Source organism: Staurois parvus, unplaced genomic scaffold, assembly GCF_062004578.1.
Source record: "Staurois parvus isolate SC_StPar_1 unplaced genomic scaffold, SC_StPar_1.0 ptg000053l, whole genome shotgun sequence".
Taxonomy (NCBI): domain Eukaryota; kingdom Metazoa; phylum Chordata; class Amphibia; order Anura; family Ranidae; genus Staurois; species Staurois parvus.
In genome coordinates this window covers 6,429,466-6,447,516 of record NW_028317849.1, presented here as the reverse complement: position 1 = coordinate 6,447,516, position 18,051 = coordinate 6,429,466, and the positions used below count along the sequence as shown (strand labels likewise).

At 40.1% G+C, this 18,051-nt stretch overlaps 1 protein-coding gene across 1 annotated transcript in view; it reads left to right on the top strand.

Moving 5' to 3' along the window:
- NWD1 (NACHT and WD repeat domain containing 1) overlaps positions 1-18,051 on the top strand; it is a 97,622-nt gene that overhangs the window by 52,351 nt on the left and 27,220 nt on the right. Inside the window, exons 10-13 of the mRNA XM_089667611.1 lie at positions 546-663; positions 2,515-2,679; positions 7,926-8,123; positions 15,729-15,851. Coding sequence (XP_089523737.1) covers positions 546-663; positions 2,515-2,679; positions 7,926-8,123; positions 15,729-15,851 — 604 coding nt within the window. The remainder of the gene's footprint in view (positions 1-545; positions 664-2,514; positions 2,680-7,925; positions 8,124-15,728; positions 15,852-18,051) is intronic.

Sequence of the window (18,051 nt, the reverse complement as noted above, 5' to 3'; positions counted from 1 at the left end):
TGCATGTCAGGTATCACCATGAATGTTAGATCGAGGACAGTAACATGCTCTTTGTTGATTTAATGGAAAATTTCCAAATAAAAAACATATTTCATAACAATGCATTTTATATATTTAAAATGGTAATGCGAAAGGATTTCAAGTAGAAGTTATTAATATATAAAATAAAAATGGTACAGCATAGAGCATTATTTTCCAACACATTCTGTCCAGTAATCCCACATAGGTAAACTACTAACTGACTTGGGTGGGACTTTTTGTCTAACACGGTAGCTTACATACTGTATGGCAGTAGGCAGCTCACCAAAGTTACACACATTTTAATTATGTCAATATATCTGTAGGTATATTACTTTACCACATACAATCAATGTTATCTGCAGCTTTTTCACAAGCACATAATGTAGACACTTTGTTTTATGCTCTGTAGTCCTTGTGAGCAAATTCTTGTAAGTCATTATGTCAGTGCTGTATGTTATTCTACAAAATATAACAATAACAATAAAAATGTGGTAAATAACATTTGTTTCTCATTTTGATTACAGGTAGCACCACAGCCACTGTGGTTCTCAAAAGAAATGCCCAATCTCAGAAAAATGATTGAGCTTCCTTACCATCTTCTTTATGCAGGCGACATTGATGAATTGCAAAGAAAAATTTTAGGTATGTATTCCTGACATGATTTATTTTGAAAGTTACTATAATCTTGCTATCACGGTCATTGACAAAGACCCATAATTATTTATTTCACGTTTGTTAATTTCTCCCCAACTTTAAAACTCCTGTTTTAAAGAGATGACTGGAACTGTTGTAATCCAAAGACATACTGTAAGCAAGAGGGAAGGGAATTAAAACTGTTGCTGTGCTTCCTAGAAAGGGAAATGTAGATTTTTTTTGCCAGTTTTAGGCTTTTGGAGGGATCGTACAATAGTCTGATCATTAGTACACAGCTTTCAACAGCTGATTACAACAGTTTATGTAACATGATTAGCACAAAAGTTTTTCTCATACCATAACAAAGTGAACGATTTTCATTTAATCAGTGCAGTATTCGTCTGAAAAAAAACAAAAACAAGAGACCAAGACCACGCAAGCTTATGAACAAAAGAATACATTACAGTACAATATGTTACATAATTTCTAAAAAGTTTTATTCTTTAGTACGGGAATTTTCATAACTTTAGTAACCACTTATTATTGATATGAGATTAGCATGCAAAAAAAAAAAGGAGGACCATTCCCCCAATATTCTCATTGTGTGTATGGGGCATTGGACAATTATTACTGATTGCTTGGTTTTATCCATTTGTTTTTATTACAGTATAGCTTTGGAATTAAATGTTATTTTAAAGACAGGTATGACCTCCCATCTCTCTTTTGTTTTTATGTTTAGCAGTTGCTCTTTAACAGGTGCCCTTAATTTTGATGATAAGACTAGACTGTTTGTGATCTAATTTGTCACAAATAGGCCTGTATTGAGGAGAAGGTTTGTAATTTTGCCTGATATCAGTCAGTCAATGCCTAATTATTACATGGTGACTGGTTCCCCTACATTTATGTCATTATACTACTGATGTGTGTATGCCCAAAGATTGAGGAACCCACTTGTAAACCCAGCTGTGTCAGGAAATAGATGTGTTCATGTATGGCTAGTTTCACTGTTAGGTCATCCCTCAGTTTGATGCTGACATCTGCCATTGGCTTTAGGACTAGAGATGAACGTAGTGATAGTGATTTTGATGCAATTGATTTATTTGTGTAATTACTGACTTTGTGAAATTTCAGAGAAGCCGAAACTCTTATTTTTCCACATCAAACTTCTCAGGCTGAAATTGCATAAAATGAGTTTTTTCTTTAAAGGGTATCTTTAGGGTAGTTTAGGTTATTTAATTTAGTGTTAGTTATCCCCCCCCCTTTTTTTTTATTGTTCAATGCCTATGTTTCTGTGCTGTGGAAAAAAAACATAAATTAATGAGGTACAAGAACAGGTCCAGTAAAGTTGAATGGAGCTTCTGTATACCTCCAGTTTTTTTTTTTAAAGCAAATTGCATTCTTAAAAACCAATAAATCATTCCTAATTTCACCTTCCACATGGACTCCGTTGCATTTCTCCGAAGTGGCAAAGTTTCAACGTAATCCCTTGATTTTTACAGACATAAAACATTCCATTCCATATTATCTTTATTTAGAATTATTTTACAGTACTAACAATGGGAATGGGCGGGTCCTGGAAATATACAGAAAAAAATGGATTAATACCTCCTATATCCCACAGAAAAAAAACGGATTATTACCTACTATATCCCACAGCCAGTGCATTCTATTTAAACAGATAAATGTGCTGTAGTAACCTTGTAGACACAGAATTACTAGTTCAGATTGACTTAGGTTATATTGTCTTCAATAAATACTAATTACTAACATCACTTACCATATTCTATTTATTAGCAGATGTACTTTTTTATTGTTTATTTTCTAAAAAGAAATATTAAATCTAAAACACAATGTCTACAGGTAATATGAACTGGATATCTAGCAAAATTGTTGCGTGTGGAATTAACAGTATCATAAAAGACTTTGACATGTGCTTGAAACACATTAACAATAATGAGGCCAAACTTGTGCATGACACACTGCGACTTTTTCAACCCACTATCAACTTCATTGAGGGCCAAATAGGTGAGTTTTCTGCTTTTCTCTTTAATTTAAACCTAGATACAATTAAATTATAATTATTCATTTTACATAGAATATTTAAAGAACATAATGTAAACCTACAGATATGTCTGAGTTTTACAGACACCATATACTGTATGTAATGGTAGAGGATGCAGAAGCCTACATCTTCAATAAGAAGGGGGCATGCCATATTTCAAAACAAAAGACAGTCAAATTGTGATACAAATACACATGAAAAAGTGGAAAATTGTATACTCACCTTTCTATAAATTTCCTTTTCTGGTGCATCTTCATGGCAGCATACAAAGGCTTATGGCTCTGCCCCCACAACCTTATAGGACTGGTTAACTATAAATCAAAGACAGACCCGGCTTGCAGAATTCTCTGTAACTCATCCCATTTGGGTGGGAATCTGTATGCTGCCATTAAGATGAACAAGGAAAGGAAAAATTCCGAAAAGGTGAGTAGCTGCAGCACCAACGTGTTACACCCTGAATATGGGTATAACATGCAACATGTTAGAAAAAGTGAACCTATCTAACTTTAACCACTTGCCTACAGGGCACTTTTACCCCCTTCCTGCCCAGGCCAATTTTCAGCTTTCAGCGCTGTCGCACTTTGAATGACAATTGCGCGGTCATGCTACACTGCACCAAAATAAAATTTTTTATTTTTTTTGAGAGAGATAGAGCTATCTTTTGGTGGTATTTAATCACCACTGGGGTTTTTATTTTTTTCTAAACAAACTAATAAATCCTGAAAATTTTTTAAAAAAAAAGTTTTTTCTGTTATAACATTTTGTAAATAAATAATTTTTCTCCTTCACTGATGTGCGCTAATGAGGATGCAGTGATGGGCACTGATAGGCGGCACTGATGAGGAGGCAGTGGTAAGTGGCACTGATGGGCATTAACAGGCATCACTGATGGGCACTGAAAGGCAGCACTGATATATGGCACTGATAGGTGGCACTAATGCGCACTGATAGGCGGCACTGACTGGCACTGATAGAGGGCACTGATTGTAACTGTTGGACGGCACTGTTTGGAACTTTTAGGCAGCACTGACGGGCACTGATAGGTGGCACTGATGGGCACTGGTAGGCACTGATATGTGGCATTGATGGGCACTTACAGGTGGCATTGATGGGCACTGACAGGTGGCACTGATAGCGCTACACTGATCATCAGTGCCCCGAGGATCAGTGTAAATGTCCCCTCTGAGGAATGCCAATTACCGGCTCACCTCACGAGCTGTCAGCAGGAGGAGGGGACTGCCGATAACCGGAATTTCCTATTTACATGTGATCAGCTGTGATTGGACACAGCTGATCACATGACAGAGCCGACGTCATCTGCTCTTTACAGTGATCGGTGATCCGCTGTGTCCCAGGGACACAGTGCACCATTCATCGCCACGCCGCATGCGCAGTTAGAGTGGGAGGACATCATATGACATCTTTCCAGAACGAGAGAACTGCCACCCTCCCATCATTACCTTATATGGCGGGCAGGCGGTGGTTAAATAAAGAATTCCAGGGACCATGTACATGATAATTACTCAAAGCCTAAACTATTAAAGATCATTTGATTCTCAGCAACCTATATTATCTACTTTCCAGATAAACTAACATGCAATATACAGTGAGGAACAGAAGTATTTGAACACCCTGCGATTTTGCAAGTACTCCCACTTAGAGATCATGGAGGAGTCTGAAATTCACATTGTAGGTACATTCCCACTCTGAGAGACAGAATTAAAAAAAAATTCAGGAAATCACATTGTATGATTTTTAAAGAATTTATTTGTCTTGCACTGCTAAACATAAGTATTTGAACACCTGAGAAAATCAGTGTTAATATTTGGTACAGAAGCCTTTGTTTGCAATTACAGAGGTCAAACGTTTCCTGTAGTTCTTGACCAGGTTTGCACACACTGCAACAGGGATTTTGGCCCACTCCTCCACACAGATCTCCTCTAGATCTGTCAGGTTTCGGGGCTGTCGGTGAGCAACATGGAGTTTCAGCTCCCTCCAAAGATGTTCTATTGGATTTAGGTCTGGAGACTGGCTAGGCCACTCCAGAACCTTGATATGCTTCTTACGGAGCCACTCCTTGGTTACCCTGGCTGTGTGCTTTGGGTCGTTGTCATGTTGGAAGACCCAGCCACGACCCATCTTCAATGCTTTGACTGAGGGAAGGAGGTTGTTGCTCAAAATCTCACAATAAATGGCCCCATTCATCCTCTCCTTAATACAGTGCAGTCGTCCTGTTCCCTTCACAGAAAAGCACCCCCAAAGCATGATGTTACCACCCCCATGCTTCACAGTAGGGATGGTGTTCTTGGGATGCAACTCGTCCTTTTTCCTCCAAACACGAAGAGTGAAGTTTAGACCAAAAAGTTCTACTTTGGTCTCATCTGACCACATGACTTTTTCCCATGCCTCCTCTGGATCATCCAGATGGTCATTGGCAAACTTCAGACGGGCCTGGATATGTGATGACTTGAGCAGCGGAACTTTCTGTGCAATGCATGATTTGAATCCATGACAGCGTAGTGTTCTACCGACAGTGACCTTTGAAACTGTGGTCCCAGCTCTCTTCATGTCATTGACCAGCTCCTCCCTTGTAGTTCTGGGCTGATTCCTCACCTTTCTTATAATCAGTGATACCCCACGAGGTGAGATCTTGCATGGCGCCCCAGTCCGAGGGAGACTGACAGTCGTCTTTAGCCTCTTCCATTTTCTAACAATTGCTCCAACAGTTGATCTATTTTCACCAAGCTGCTTGGTAATTGCCCCGTAGCCCTTTCCAGCCTTGTGGAGGTCCACAATTTTGTCTCTGGTGTCTTTTGACAGCTCTTTGGTCTTGCCCATAGTAGTAGTTGGCGTCTGACTGACTGTGGGGTGGACAGGTGTCTTTAAAGACCTCAGACAGGTGCTACTAAGTTAGATTGAGTGGAGTAGAGGTGGACTTTTTAAAGGCACAGTAACAGGTCTTTGAGAGCCAGAATTCTTGCTGTTTCTTAGGTGTTCAAATACTTATGTTCAGCAGTGCAAGACAAATATATTCTTTAACCTCCCTGGCGGTATGATTATTTCAGATTTTTGGTGCTGAAAGCGGTACCATTTTTTTGCATGGAAATATGTATTTTTTTTATTGTAGGCTGTAATTTTTAGGAAAAACTCACTGAAATCTGTCCGAACAAGAGTCTAGTAAACATCCCGGGTATGATAAAATTTGAAACACAAAATCATAAATTATAATTTAATAAATAATCATAAAAATAATAAAAAATTTAATTCAATAATATAATCAAACCAAAAACACTGAAATGTGAAATAGAGCGCCAAGTTCGCACATTGCTGAGCTCAGTCGCAAAATCGTTTTCAGTGTCTGATGACGAATTTCCCCCACGAATCATTATCACTCAATTCTGCAAGTGGTTCTGATTTACTATCGCTGTTCTCTAGCTGATCTAAACCGCTTTTGACCTAAAGGGACACTTTTTGGACGCCATGGACATTTCTCCGTTTCCAGGCAGAAAGAACAAACAAAATGCAGGCAGGGCGCAGGACAAAGCACTAGGGACAATATGTATGTGAAATTGGTTGAGACAGCAATGTTTTACTATGTAAAATGTAAAAAAAAAAAAATGACATTTTTTAAAATCTTTAAATTTCCCGCCGCCGGAGGCGGCGGCGCCCGTACGTCCCGACGTCACAGGGACAGGACACAGAAGCCGGATGCCGGCATCGGCTGGAGGAGATGGCCGGGGACGCTGCAGGGGACACATCGTGGGAGCGCAGGGTAAGGTAAGTGAAGAACACATGCCGGTAACCCCGAGTGTAGCTCGGGGTTACCGCTTTTGGTACTGAAATGTTACCCCGAGCTACACTCGGGAATACCGCCAGGGAGGTTAAAAAACATACAATGTGATTTCCAGAATTTTTTTTTTAATTCTGTCTCTCAGAGTGGGAATGTACCTACAATGTGAATTTCAGACCCTTCCATGATTTCTAAGTGGGAGTACTTGCAAAATCGCAGGGTGTTCAAATACTTCTGTTCCTCACTGTAATTATTTGCAAAAGCAAAATACATCTTATGTATGTACTTGTAATGATATACTGCCCCCTACTGTTAGATGCTGATATCACAGTTTTATGTATAATTATGTACATAAATTCCTGCCCCTGTGGTCTGGATTAGGAAGCCAGGAAGGAGGAAGTAAAGGAAGAAAGAGAGACATACTCAGCCATGTCCTGTTCATGCTACTAAATCCTGTACCAGAAGAAACTATTATACACCACTAAGGAGGGACTGTGCTGCTGTGTGCTCTACTGGGCTGCAGGAAAGTGAGGGAGTACATCTCCTGGTGTGCCCTGGAGTGTTGTACCGTTACTAAGGAAATATACAGTGTGCTGGGACCTGTGGGCAGAGACTGTGGTTCTGAAAGCTGTGCTGATCCCATTAAAAACTGTTGAAAAAAATGCTGATATCATATACTGTAAGTATTCTTCTCTTCCTTTATTGTGTCGGATAATGATATCTATAAAGTCACAAGTTCATGTTATTCAATGAAACTTCTTATGACCCCGTCACCCCAGCAATTTATACATATGTACTATAGCCACCTACATTAACAACATTCAAAAACGTTCTAGTTACAAAACTAATTTGAATAATGTGGCTCCTATAATAAACTTCCCAAAACTACCTGTACCTGTAAACGAAGACTGGAAATACTTAAATCTCCTGCTGTTGGTGGTGATGAATACCTTCTTTTCTCCTGATAAATGGTCCCTTGAGGTTCACTGGGAAACTAACACATCCAACTGTATCCCCAGCAGCTCTTGCTGGTTCCTCCTGCTGACCTCCATGTCCCCACTATCTCCTGCAGCAACTATGGAGGTCAGCAACTAAGGTAGCAGGGGAGGTTAGTATTTACAGACTTTGTTTTTACAGATATAGTTTTATTTGGAATGTTTAGAATAGGGATGGGATTGTTTTAGGCTGAGTGTGGCTTTTTTTTTTTAGTCTACTACACAGGAATCTGATATCAAGACAAATTCAGGTACATAAACTAGGAGCAAGTTAAAATATATGTTTAAATAAATAAATGTAACTTTCCCAAGAAATATTGTAGGAGAACATACTGTATTAAATAACAAATGGGACTTTTTGCTTGGTTTAACCATTTCTTTGGAAAAGGCTCTTGTAATCAAAACATTTGTTACTTCCCTACAGATCCCTGCATCATATATGTAGAGATGTTGGCAAGGCTGCATTTCTTAAAGCTGTCCTGCCCATCTTTAATTGGTGACCTCTGCAAGCAATGTTTCACCTGGTTTGAGCAATATCCAAATCCCACCCTTATTCCTATAAGTGGATTTTTCCAGCCACCTGGTGGACCTCTACAGACCACTCTTACAGGATTCAAGAAAGGTATTTGATGACTTGATGCCAGAATGTCAAGACTATACTTCATTTCTAGTTATCTTTTACCATAGTCCAAAAACAAGGTGAACCACATTTATGCCTTTAGTGTTTCTTTTTTGGTGCCTAAAGGTGTAGGTTATGTCTTCAGAGCTTCTCAGTGTAGAAATTAAAATATGAATGGATTAGCATTGGAAAGGAAGATTTTTTTCTACTGTTGCCATACTACGTGCACAATCACTGAGCAGAAATGTAAGATAAAGTAATAAACTTTACAGCAGGAACATGTTCACATAGATTGTCCAACTACATCATCAAGAGTGATTTAAAACTAAGGGGTGCTTTCCTGGGAGGAGGAACTGACATTTATATTGACCATCCTCCTGTCTTGAAGAAATCAGAGTGGTTCGCACATCACATCACATCACAGTATTCTGGCTTTTCAGATATTTTCTTGATGTTTTAACTGAACAAAAAGTAATCATATTATAGATAATATTACAAAGGTAATCAATATAAACAAGTATTATACTATATATCCAGAGGTGGATGTGGAATACACAGTTATGACCAAAAATATTGGCACCCCTGCATTTCTGTCAGATAATACACCACTTTACCCAAAAAATTGTTGCAATTACAAATATTTTGTCATTCTCATGTTTATTTCTTTTGTTTATATTGCTATGACACAAAAAAGTGGAGAAACAAAAAGCCAAATCTGACACATTCCACGCAAAATCCCAAAAATGGACTGGACCAAATTATTGGCACCTTCTCAAAATTGTAAGAAATAATTGCATTCCAAGTTTGTGATGCTCCTGTAATTTTTAATTAAGCTCACCGGTATCAATTAACAGGTGCTGACAATATAGAAATCACACTGGCAACCAGTTAAAATGGTGAAAAATTGACTCAACCTTTCTGTTGTGTCTCTGTGTGCCATATGGAGCATGGGGAGGAGAAAGAGCAGCAAAGAATTGTCTGTGGATTTGAGAACAAAAATTGTGGAAAAGCATGGACAATCTCAACGTTAAAGTCCATCTCCAGAGATCTTAATATTCCTGTGTCCACTGTGCGCAACATTGTCCAGACCTTTACAGCCCCTGGCACTGTAGCTAATCTCCCTGGATGTGGAAGAAACAGAAAAATTTAGCAAAGATTGTTCGAATGTTGGCTAAAGAACCTCGGTCAACTTCCAGGGTGCAACTGTGTCAGCTCGAACTACACATCGGCATCTGAATCAAAAGGGACCCTATGGTGGGAGACCCAGGAGGACCCCACTGCTGACACAGAAACCTAAAAAAGCCAGATTGGAGTTTGCCAAAACTTACCTGAGGAAGCCAAAATTCCTTTCGGGAGAATGTGCTGTGGACAGATGAAATAAAATTACAGCTTTTTGGAAAGCCCATCATTCTGCTGTTTTCAGAAAAAGAAATGAGGCCTTTAAAGAAAAGAATACAGTCCCTACAGTCAAATATAGTGGAGGTTCACTGCTGTTTTGGGGTTGCTTTGCTGCTTCAGGCACTGGATGTCTTGACTATGTGCATGGCAATATGAAATCTGAATACTACCAAAGAGTTATGGGGTGCAATGTAGGGCCCAGTGTCAGAAAGTTTGGTCTCCGTTAGAGGTCATGGGTCTTACAGCAGGACAATGACCCAAAAGCACACATCAAAAAGAACCCAAAAATGGTTTCAGACAAAGCCCTGGAGAGTACTGAACTGACCAGATCTCAATCTCATAAAGCACCTGTGGAGATATCTCAAAACGACAGTTGGGAAAAGGAACCCTTCCAATTCGAGAGACCTGAAGCAGTTGGCGAAAGAAGAGTGGTCCAAAATTCCAGTAGATAGGTATAAGAAACTGATTGATGGTTACAGGAAGCGACTGATTTCAGTTATTTTTTCCAACAGGTGTGCTACTAAATATTTATTTGAGGGTGCCAATAATTTTGTCCAGTCCATTTTTTGGGGTTTTGCGTGGAATGTGTCAGATTTCGCTTTTTGCTTGTCCACTTTTGTGTGTCATACCAATACAAACAAAAGAAATAAACATGAGAATGCTGAAACATTTGTAATTGCAACAATTGTCTGGGCAAAGTGGTGCATTATCTGACAGAATGCAGGGGTGCCAAAATTTTTCATCATGACTGTATATTCCACATCCACCTCTGGATATCCAGTATGTTTGGCCATGACTGTATACTGAGTTAAAAACTGTAACCAAAAGAGAGCAAAATTATATAGCAGAACAGAAAAGGTGAGAAAAGAAGGGGAAACAGTAAAAAAGCCAAGAGAACAAATAGAAAAATACTACTCCCTGAGATGTTCCTCTTCTGATTGATCCACCTGGTTCAAGATCACCCCTAAGCCCTATGCATTGGCATGCACCAGAAAGCAACAGGTGAAATCTGGAGCTTGAAGTACAGGAGCACTGGCCAGTCCTCCTTCAAGGCCTGGAAGGCCTTCTTGTTGGTTATGTGTTATAGAAGACACTGGTAGTGATAGCAGAATTCAGGCTTTACTTGTGTGGCTTAAGTTACAAACATGCAAAGCACATTTCTCAGCAGACAGATTACAGACTCATTACTTCCTGAAGAGATGATAGAGAAAAGGAGGAACAAACAAGTTTTCAGATATACACAACTAGTAACCTTTAGCGTATAGTGCCTTCTACTGGTCAAGTGATATTACCACAGAATACTGTATATAGTACATTATAGTACATGCTGTTGCATTCCCAACACCCCTTCTCAACGGCATGTGCATAATTATATGACATTTAGTCTCTTTTGTAGAAAACAATGACGTTCCCTTGGCAAAGGTTTGGTGAGTGCGTCTGCAGTCATCTCCTCTGATGGGCAGTACTGGATGTCGATAACCCCTTGTTCTTGCATGTCTCTGAGCAGATGATATCTTACATCAATGTGCTTGGTTCTTGGGTTAATCTTCTCAGAGTGTGTAAGCTTTATGCATCCCTGATTGTCTTCAAAGATGGGTGTGGGTTGTGACATATTCAGTCCCATGTCTAGTAGAAGTTGACGAATCCAAATGGCTTCTTGACATGCATGTGCTGCTGCTATGTATTCCACTTCAGTTGAAGAGAGTGCAACAGTCACTTGTTTCCGACGGTTTTGCGACCGGGAGGGAGTTCTGTTAGTGACCAAGTTTTATTTTCTTGAAGTGATTTTATTTCTTCTTCAGCTGCTTTCCTCCACTGATCGGCTTCCCTTCTCGGCAAAGTTTCTATGTCTTCCCAGGATGTTGGCTCCTGTGTTTGATGTGTTTTAGCAGCGTATGATAACCTGCGTGGTGGTATCCCTTTTGTCATTCGAGAGGATCTTCTGATTTCTTGTTGTTCAGTGGATTCTATTGGCTCGTTGATTGTAAGTTCCACTTCTTGTTCTGGCTCTTGTCCTGCTTCGCATGGGTCAGTGTCTCTTGCCGATTCAGTGTGTAAATCTCTACATTTTTCAAGAATTGTATTATCTGGTTCTTCACTTTCATTAAAATAAACACTGCAGCTTACTGTGACCTTATTGGTCTTTGGACAAAGGATTCTATATCCCTTACTCTGCTCACTGTAGCCCACCAGAATGCCTTCTATGGCTTTGTTCTCCAACTTGGAGCGTTTCTGACTTGGAATGTGGGCATATGCTTTACAGCCGAACACTCTGATGTGTCCTATGTTACGTTTTGATCCATTCCACATTTCATATGGTGTACTCTCAATAGCTTTTGATGGGAGCCTGTTTTGTAGGTATGTTGCAGTCATTATTGCTTCTCCCCAGTATTTGTTAGGTAAGCCAGCGTCCGTAATCATACATCTTGTCATTTCTACAAGAGTGCGATTCTTTCTTTCCGCTACACCGTTTTGCTCAGGAGTGTATGGTACGGTTGTTTGGTGTATAATACCTTGTTTCTTTAGGTATGATTCCATCTCTTTATTCATATATTCCCCTCCATTGTCAGTGCGTATTATTCCAGGTTTCCTTTGAAACTTGTTGCTTGTCATAGCTACAAACTCTTGAAATTTTTCTAATGTCTCACTTTTGTGCTTCATTAGATACGTTATTGTGTACCGGGAATAATCATCGATGAAAGTCAGTAAATACCTGTTCCCGCCAGGTGTGATGGTTTTCATTGGTCCGCACACATCACTGTGTATCAGTTCCATGGGTTTAATGGTTTTACTCTGACTGGTCTGTGGAAGAGAGGTTCGGGTGGCCTTTGCTTTGATGCAACATGTGCACTTGCTGAGTGTGTGGCAAGGCAATATTTTCATGTCTTCTGATAGACCTCTCTTTGCAAAGTCCTTTATAGCTTCTGGGTTTCGATGCCCCAGTCTTCTATGCCACAGGTGGATGCACTTGTCCTGTGGGTTATGAGTTGCCGCATTAGCCTTCTCACTTTCAGTGATGAGTTTGTACAGATGTTCATTTAATCTTCCTCTTGCTAGAATTTGCTTTCCATTTTGAATTGTGCATTCATTACCTCTGAACTGGATAGTGAGTCCATTGCTTGCAAGGGTTTTAACTGATAGGAGGCATCCTTCTAGGCTTGGAACATATAGAACATTCTTTACAAGGATGCTCTGCTTGCCCCCTAATGGCGTTTTGCAGTTCAGAAATCCCTGACCTTTACCTTCCCCTGTAATACTTTTCCCATTTGCTAGGAAGACTTTATCTTTTACACTAAAATCAATTTCTGTGAAGAATGTCTCGTCGCTTGTCATGTGACTTGTTGCCCCTGAATCAATGTACCATCCATGTGAGGTACTATACTGAGTCACTTTAAAAGTACCACTCCATGATGCACTTTCATTTTCTTTCATGACTGCTTTAGCTCTTTCTCTTGTGGGTAGCTCCCGCTTTTGCTGCTCAGCTTTCCAGATTGAACAGTTCTTTTTCAGGTGACCGGCCTTTTTGCAGCGAAAACATACCCTGGTTTCTTTGCTTTGTCTTATGCCTTCATGCACCTTCAGAGCTGCCTCTGGTCTCTCGTTCTCTTCACTATGCAAATTTTCCTTTCTTCTGCTATATTCATCAATTAATTTTCCCTTAACATATTCTAGCGTCAGTTCAGTTTCCGGTCTAGTTTCTAGAGCATTTATAAGGGCACTGTATGATTCTGGAAGGCTGCACAGAAGTAGCGCCACAACATGGTTGCCTTTTATTTCTTCGCCTATTGCAACCAGCTGGTCCACAATTTCTAGCATGGCATTTACATGTTCACCCATTTCCTGCCCTTTTTCCAGCCTCATCTTGTACAGTTTGCGCAATAGATATAGTTTACTGTTTAGGTTTGCACGTTCATGCAGTCTTTGTAATGCAGTCCACATACCTTTAGCTGTGCTTTCTTTCCTTATATGAATGAGCTGATCATCCTCCACTAACAGGCTTATGACTGCTTTTGCTTGCCTGTTTTTTCTGTCCCATTCTTCCGGGTTGTCATTGGGTCTGTGTGTATCTAGTACCTGCCACAAGTCATCTTTGGATAACAGCATTTCAAGCTTAAACTTCCATAGCTGGTAGTTGGTGTTGTTGAGCTTTGCTATTGTAAACTTCATATCTGAAGCACTTGCCATCTTTCAGTGAATTGGTAGGATTGTAAATGCAGCACTTACTTGCTTATAGTTTTCCTTATTCCAGTGTCTGGAGCTGGGCCCATAACCTGTTGGTTATGTGTTATAGAAGACACTGGTAGTGATAGCAGAATTCAGGCTTTACTTGTGTGGCTTAAGTTACAAACATGCAAAGCACATTTCTCAGCAGACAGATTACAGACTCATTACTTCCTGAAGAGATGATAGAGAAAAGGAGGAACAAACAAGTTTTCAGATATACACAACTAGTAACCTTTAGCGTATAGTGCCATCTACTGGTCAAGTGATATTACCACAGAATACTGTATATAGTACATTATAGTACATGCTGTTGCATTCCCAACACTTCTTACACTTTGTCATTCAGAAAACTAGTTTAGGTAGTTTCTGCTTGGTTAGATCAATTGGCAGTTTAGCAACAATGCTATAGTTGTGTACAAATTCCTATAGTAACCGGCTGTCCCGAAGATTGATATAACCTGCTTCTTGATTTGAGAGGTAGACCAGGCCATGATGGCATCAACCTTCCCTTTTTCAGGGTGCCTACCTCTACCTGGTGTCACAAGTACTGGACTTCTGTCATGCCTATTTGACACTTACTGGGTTTGACTGGCAGATTAATTGCTGCCAGTATACCCAGGTTTTCTGACGTGTGTGCGACGAGATGTTCTGAGGAAACATAGAAATGTAATCCAGTTAGGCAACTGCAAATGCTTCTAGCCCTTCCTGCAGGTCATTTATAACCCTTTAAAAGGGGCTGGTACATTCTTTATCCCGAACAACATTATTGTAAACTCCAATAATCCAGTGGAGTATGATTTTCTACTATTCCTGTGCCCCCCAATGAACGATAAGAAATTCCCTTAGCTTTTTTGGCATCTATTTTTTTGATCAATGACGTGTATGTAATATCAAATGTGATTTACCCCCATTCTGTCAGATAGGTACACCCACACATTGGGCTTTGATGGCATTTGTTTAAATTGGCCAAGCTCCTTTTTTAGGGGAAAAGTGTACATTATAAAGTTACCACTCTTAGTAGCCCTTAAGTACATTTTGCTGTTTCTTGGACTACTTACTTGACCTCACATGTTCTAATTTTGTTGAACTCTGAACTCTGCAAAGCTCTGCATTTTTGTGAATTTGCTTCATCCTTTGAAAAACCCCCACCCCTCTGTTAGGTTAGGATCATTGCCTAGGGCAGGGGTGTCAAACTGGTGACCCTCCAGTTGTTGCGAAAAAACAAGTCCCATCATACCTCTGTCTTTGGGAGTCATGCTTATAAGTGTCAATCTTGCAATGCCTCATGAGAATTGTAGTTTGGCAACAGCTGGAGGGCTCCCAGTTTGACATCCGTGGCCTAGGGGATGAAGATCAAAGTTTCTGTCTAACCCTTAAGATGGTCATACACTGAATACATTTTAGCTGGTTCCTGATTTATCACCAAAAAAAAACATCCTTCGAAATCCCTGGCTGAAAATTGTTGGCCTAACAGCAAACAAATTATATGCAGCAGCTGTTCTGGTATGCTGACAGCCACCTGTGACCGCTGTCAGAATACTTTAACCAGCACTGCAGATTAGTTTATCCAAGCTTTATAGATGAAGGAATCTGCTCTTTGTTTTATTCAGCCTGCAGGATAAAGAAGAAAACCTACCAGTGAATGGCCAGGTTTAAGTACTGTCTCTGCTTGGCTGGATGCCCTGACCTCTCCTTGCACATGAACTTGTCACTCCACTTTTGTCTGTATAACTGGTAGTTGTCACCAATAAGGCCATTTCAAGGTCTCACTCTTAGCACAAATCCAACTCAACCAACAGAGACTCTGGTGTAAGTATTTCCATGTCCTGTTTTTTGGTCAGAGCCAAGTTCAATCCTGCTGGTGCCTATAAGCATCCTTGCCCCACCTAGATTGTGTCAAGATCTGGTCTCAACATCTGGTCTGGATTCATACAGATAAAAACAGAGAAGATCTAATCATTGTAATGTATTAATGTTTCCTTTTAGGCATCACAGTAATGGAAGTTTGCCCATACAAGGATCTTGTTGTTGTGGGATCTGATGATGGCACCATGATAGTGTGGGACATAAAGGATATTGAAGTCATTCACACATTAAATGGTCATTCTGGTAGGTGTTAAAGATAATCTCAAAACACTAAATAGAAGAAATACCAAAAATATAAAAGCATTTGCTTTGAAAAGAATGGATATATACAAAGTTGGGAAAATTACCTCAGATACAGCTAGCTTTAACAACATACATCTTGCATTATTATATACTAATAATAAATAAAGAGTTACCCAATGGATCTTTTTTGAAATTCGCCAAAAACTAATATTTCAGTTTTTGGTAGAAGGTAGTAGACATCAAACAGTTCTCCTTATTGAGTATTGATCTCTCTGGTCTGGCACAGCTGCTGTAGCCACATAAACAAATCCTATTCTTACTTCTGGATTTTTCATTCATTTTATATATCATGAATACACAGCAGAAGTTGTAACATCTCATGATGGACAGGAACTACATTTTCAAGGTGTGTGGAACACTGTCAGCTGCTATAACTTAGATCGGGGGTGTCAACCTCAATTTCATTGCGGGCTGCATCAGCAATATGGTTGCCCTCAAAGGGCCGGCTGTACAGTTGCAAGAAAAAGTATGTGAACCCCTTGGGATTACGTGGAGTTTTGCATGAATTGGGCATAAAATGTGCTCTGAACGTCATCTAAGTCACAACAATAGAAGAACACAGTCTGCTGAACTGTCTGCATACTACACAAACATTAGATGTTGCCATGGTTTAATTGCACATAACATGTAAACATTCACAGTGCAGGGAGGAAAAAGTATGTGAACCTTTGGACTTGGTTGACTGGTTGACCTTCCTTTGGCAGCAATAACCTCAACCAAATGTTTCCTGTAGTTGTAGATCAGACCTGCACAACGATCTGGAGTAATTTTGGACCACTCCTCTTCACAAAACTGTTTCAGTGTAGCAATATTCTTGGGATGTCTGGTGTGAATCGCTCTCTTAAGGTCATGCCACAGCATTTCAATCCGGTTGAGGTCAGGACTCTGACTGGGCCACTCCAGAAGGCGTATTCTGTGCTGTTGCAGCCATTGTTTTGTTGAATTACTTGTATGCTTTGGGTCATTGTCCTGTTGCATCACCCATCCTCTGTGGAGCTTCAGTTGGCGGACAGATGGTCGTACGTTTCCCTGCAAAATGTCTTGATAAACTCTGGAATTCATTTTCCCATCAATGACAACAATCCGTCCAGGCCCTGAGGCAGCAAAGCAGCCCCAAACCATGATGCTCCCTCCGCCATGTTTTACAGTGGGGATGAGGTTTTGATGTTGGTGTGTTGTGCCTTTTTTTCTCCACACATAGTGTTGTGTGTTCTTCCCAAACAACTCAATCTTGGTTTCATCTGTCCACAGTATATTTTGTCAGTAGTGCTGTGAAACATCCAGGTGCTCTTTTGCAAACTTCAAAGGTGCTGCAATATTCTTTTTGGACAGCAATGGCTTGCTCCGTGGTGTCCTCCCATGTACTCCATTCTTGTTTAATGTTTTCCTTATTGTAGATGTGTCAACAAAAATGTTAGCATGTGCCAGAGATTTCTGTAGGTCTTTAGCTGACACTCTGGGATTCTTCTTTACCTCATGCAGCATTCTGCGCTGTGCTCTTGCAGTCATTTTTACAGGACGACCACGCCTAGGGAGAGTAGCAACAGTGCTAAACTTTCTCTATTTGTAGACAGTCTGTCTTACCGTGGACACATGAACATCAAGGCTTTTGGAGATACTTTTGTAACCCTTTCCAGCTTCATGCAAGTCAACAATTCTTGATCGTAGGTCTTCTGAGAGCTCTTTTCTGCGAGGCATGGTTCACATCAGACAGTGCTTCTTGAAACCAGTAAACCCAAAACAGGTGTGTGTTTTTTAAGGGCAGGACAGCTGTCAGCAACACATCCAATATCATCACACTGATTGGAGTCAAGGTTGGCTCACTCCTGGCTCCAATTAGCTCTGGGAGAAGTCATTAAGCTAGGGCCTCACATACTTTTTCCTCCCTGCACTGTGAATGTTTACATGTTATGTGCAATTAAACCATGGCAACATCTAATGTTTGTGTAGTATTATGTTCAGCAGACTGTGTTCTTCTATTGTTGTGACTTAGATGACGTTCAGAGCATATTTTATGCCCAATTCATGCAAAACTCCACGTAATTCCAAGGGGTTCACATACTTTTTCTTGCAACTGTATCTGTAAGACTATAGAAATTTATCTACTCTTGATCATATTAAATAATTATCTCTGCAGTTG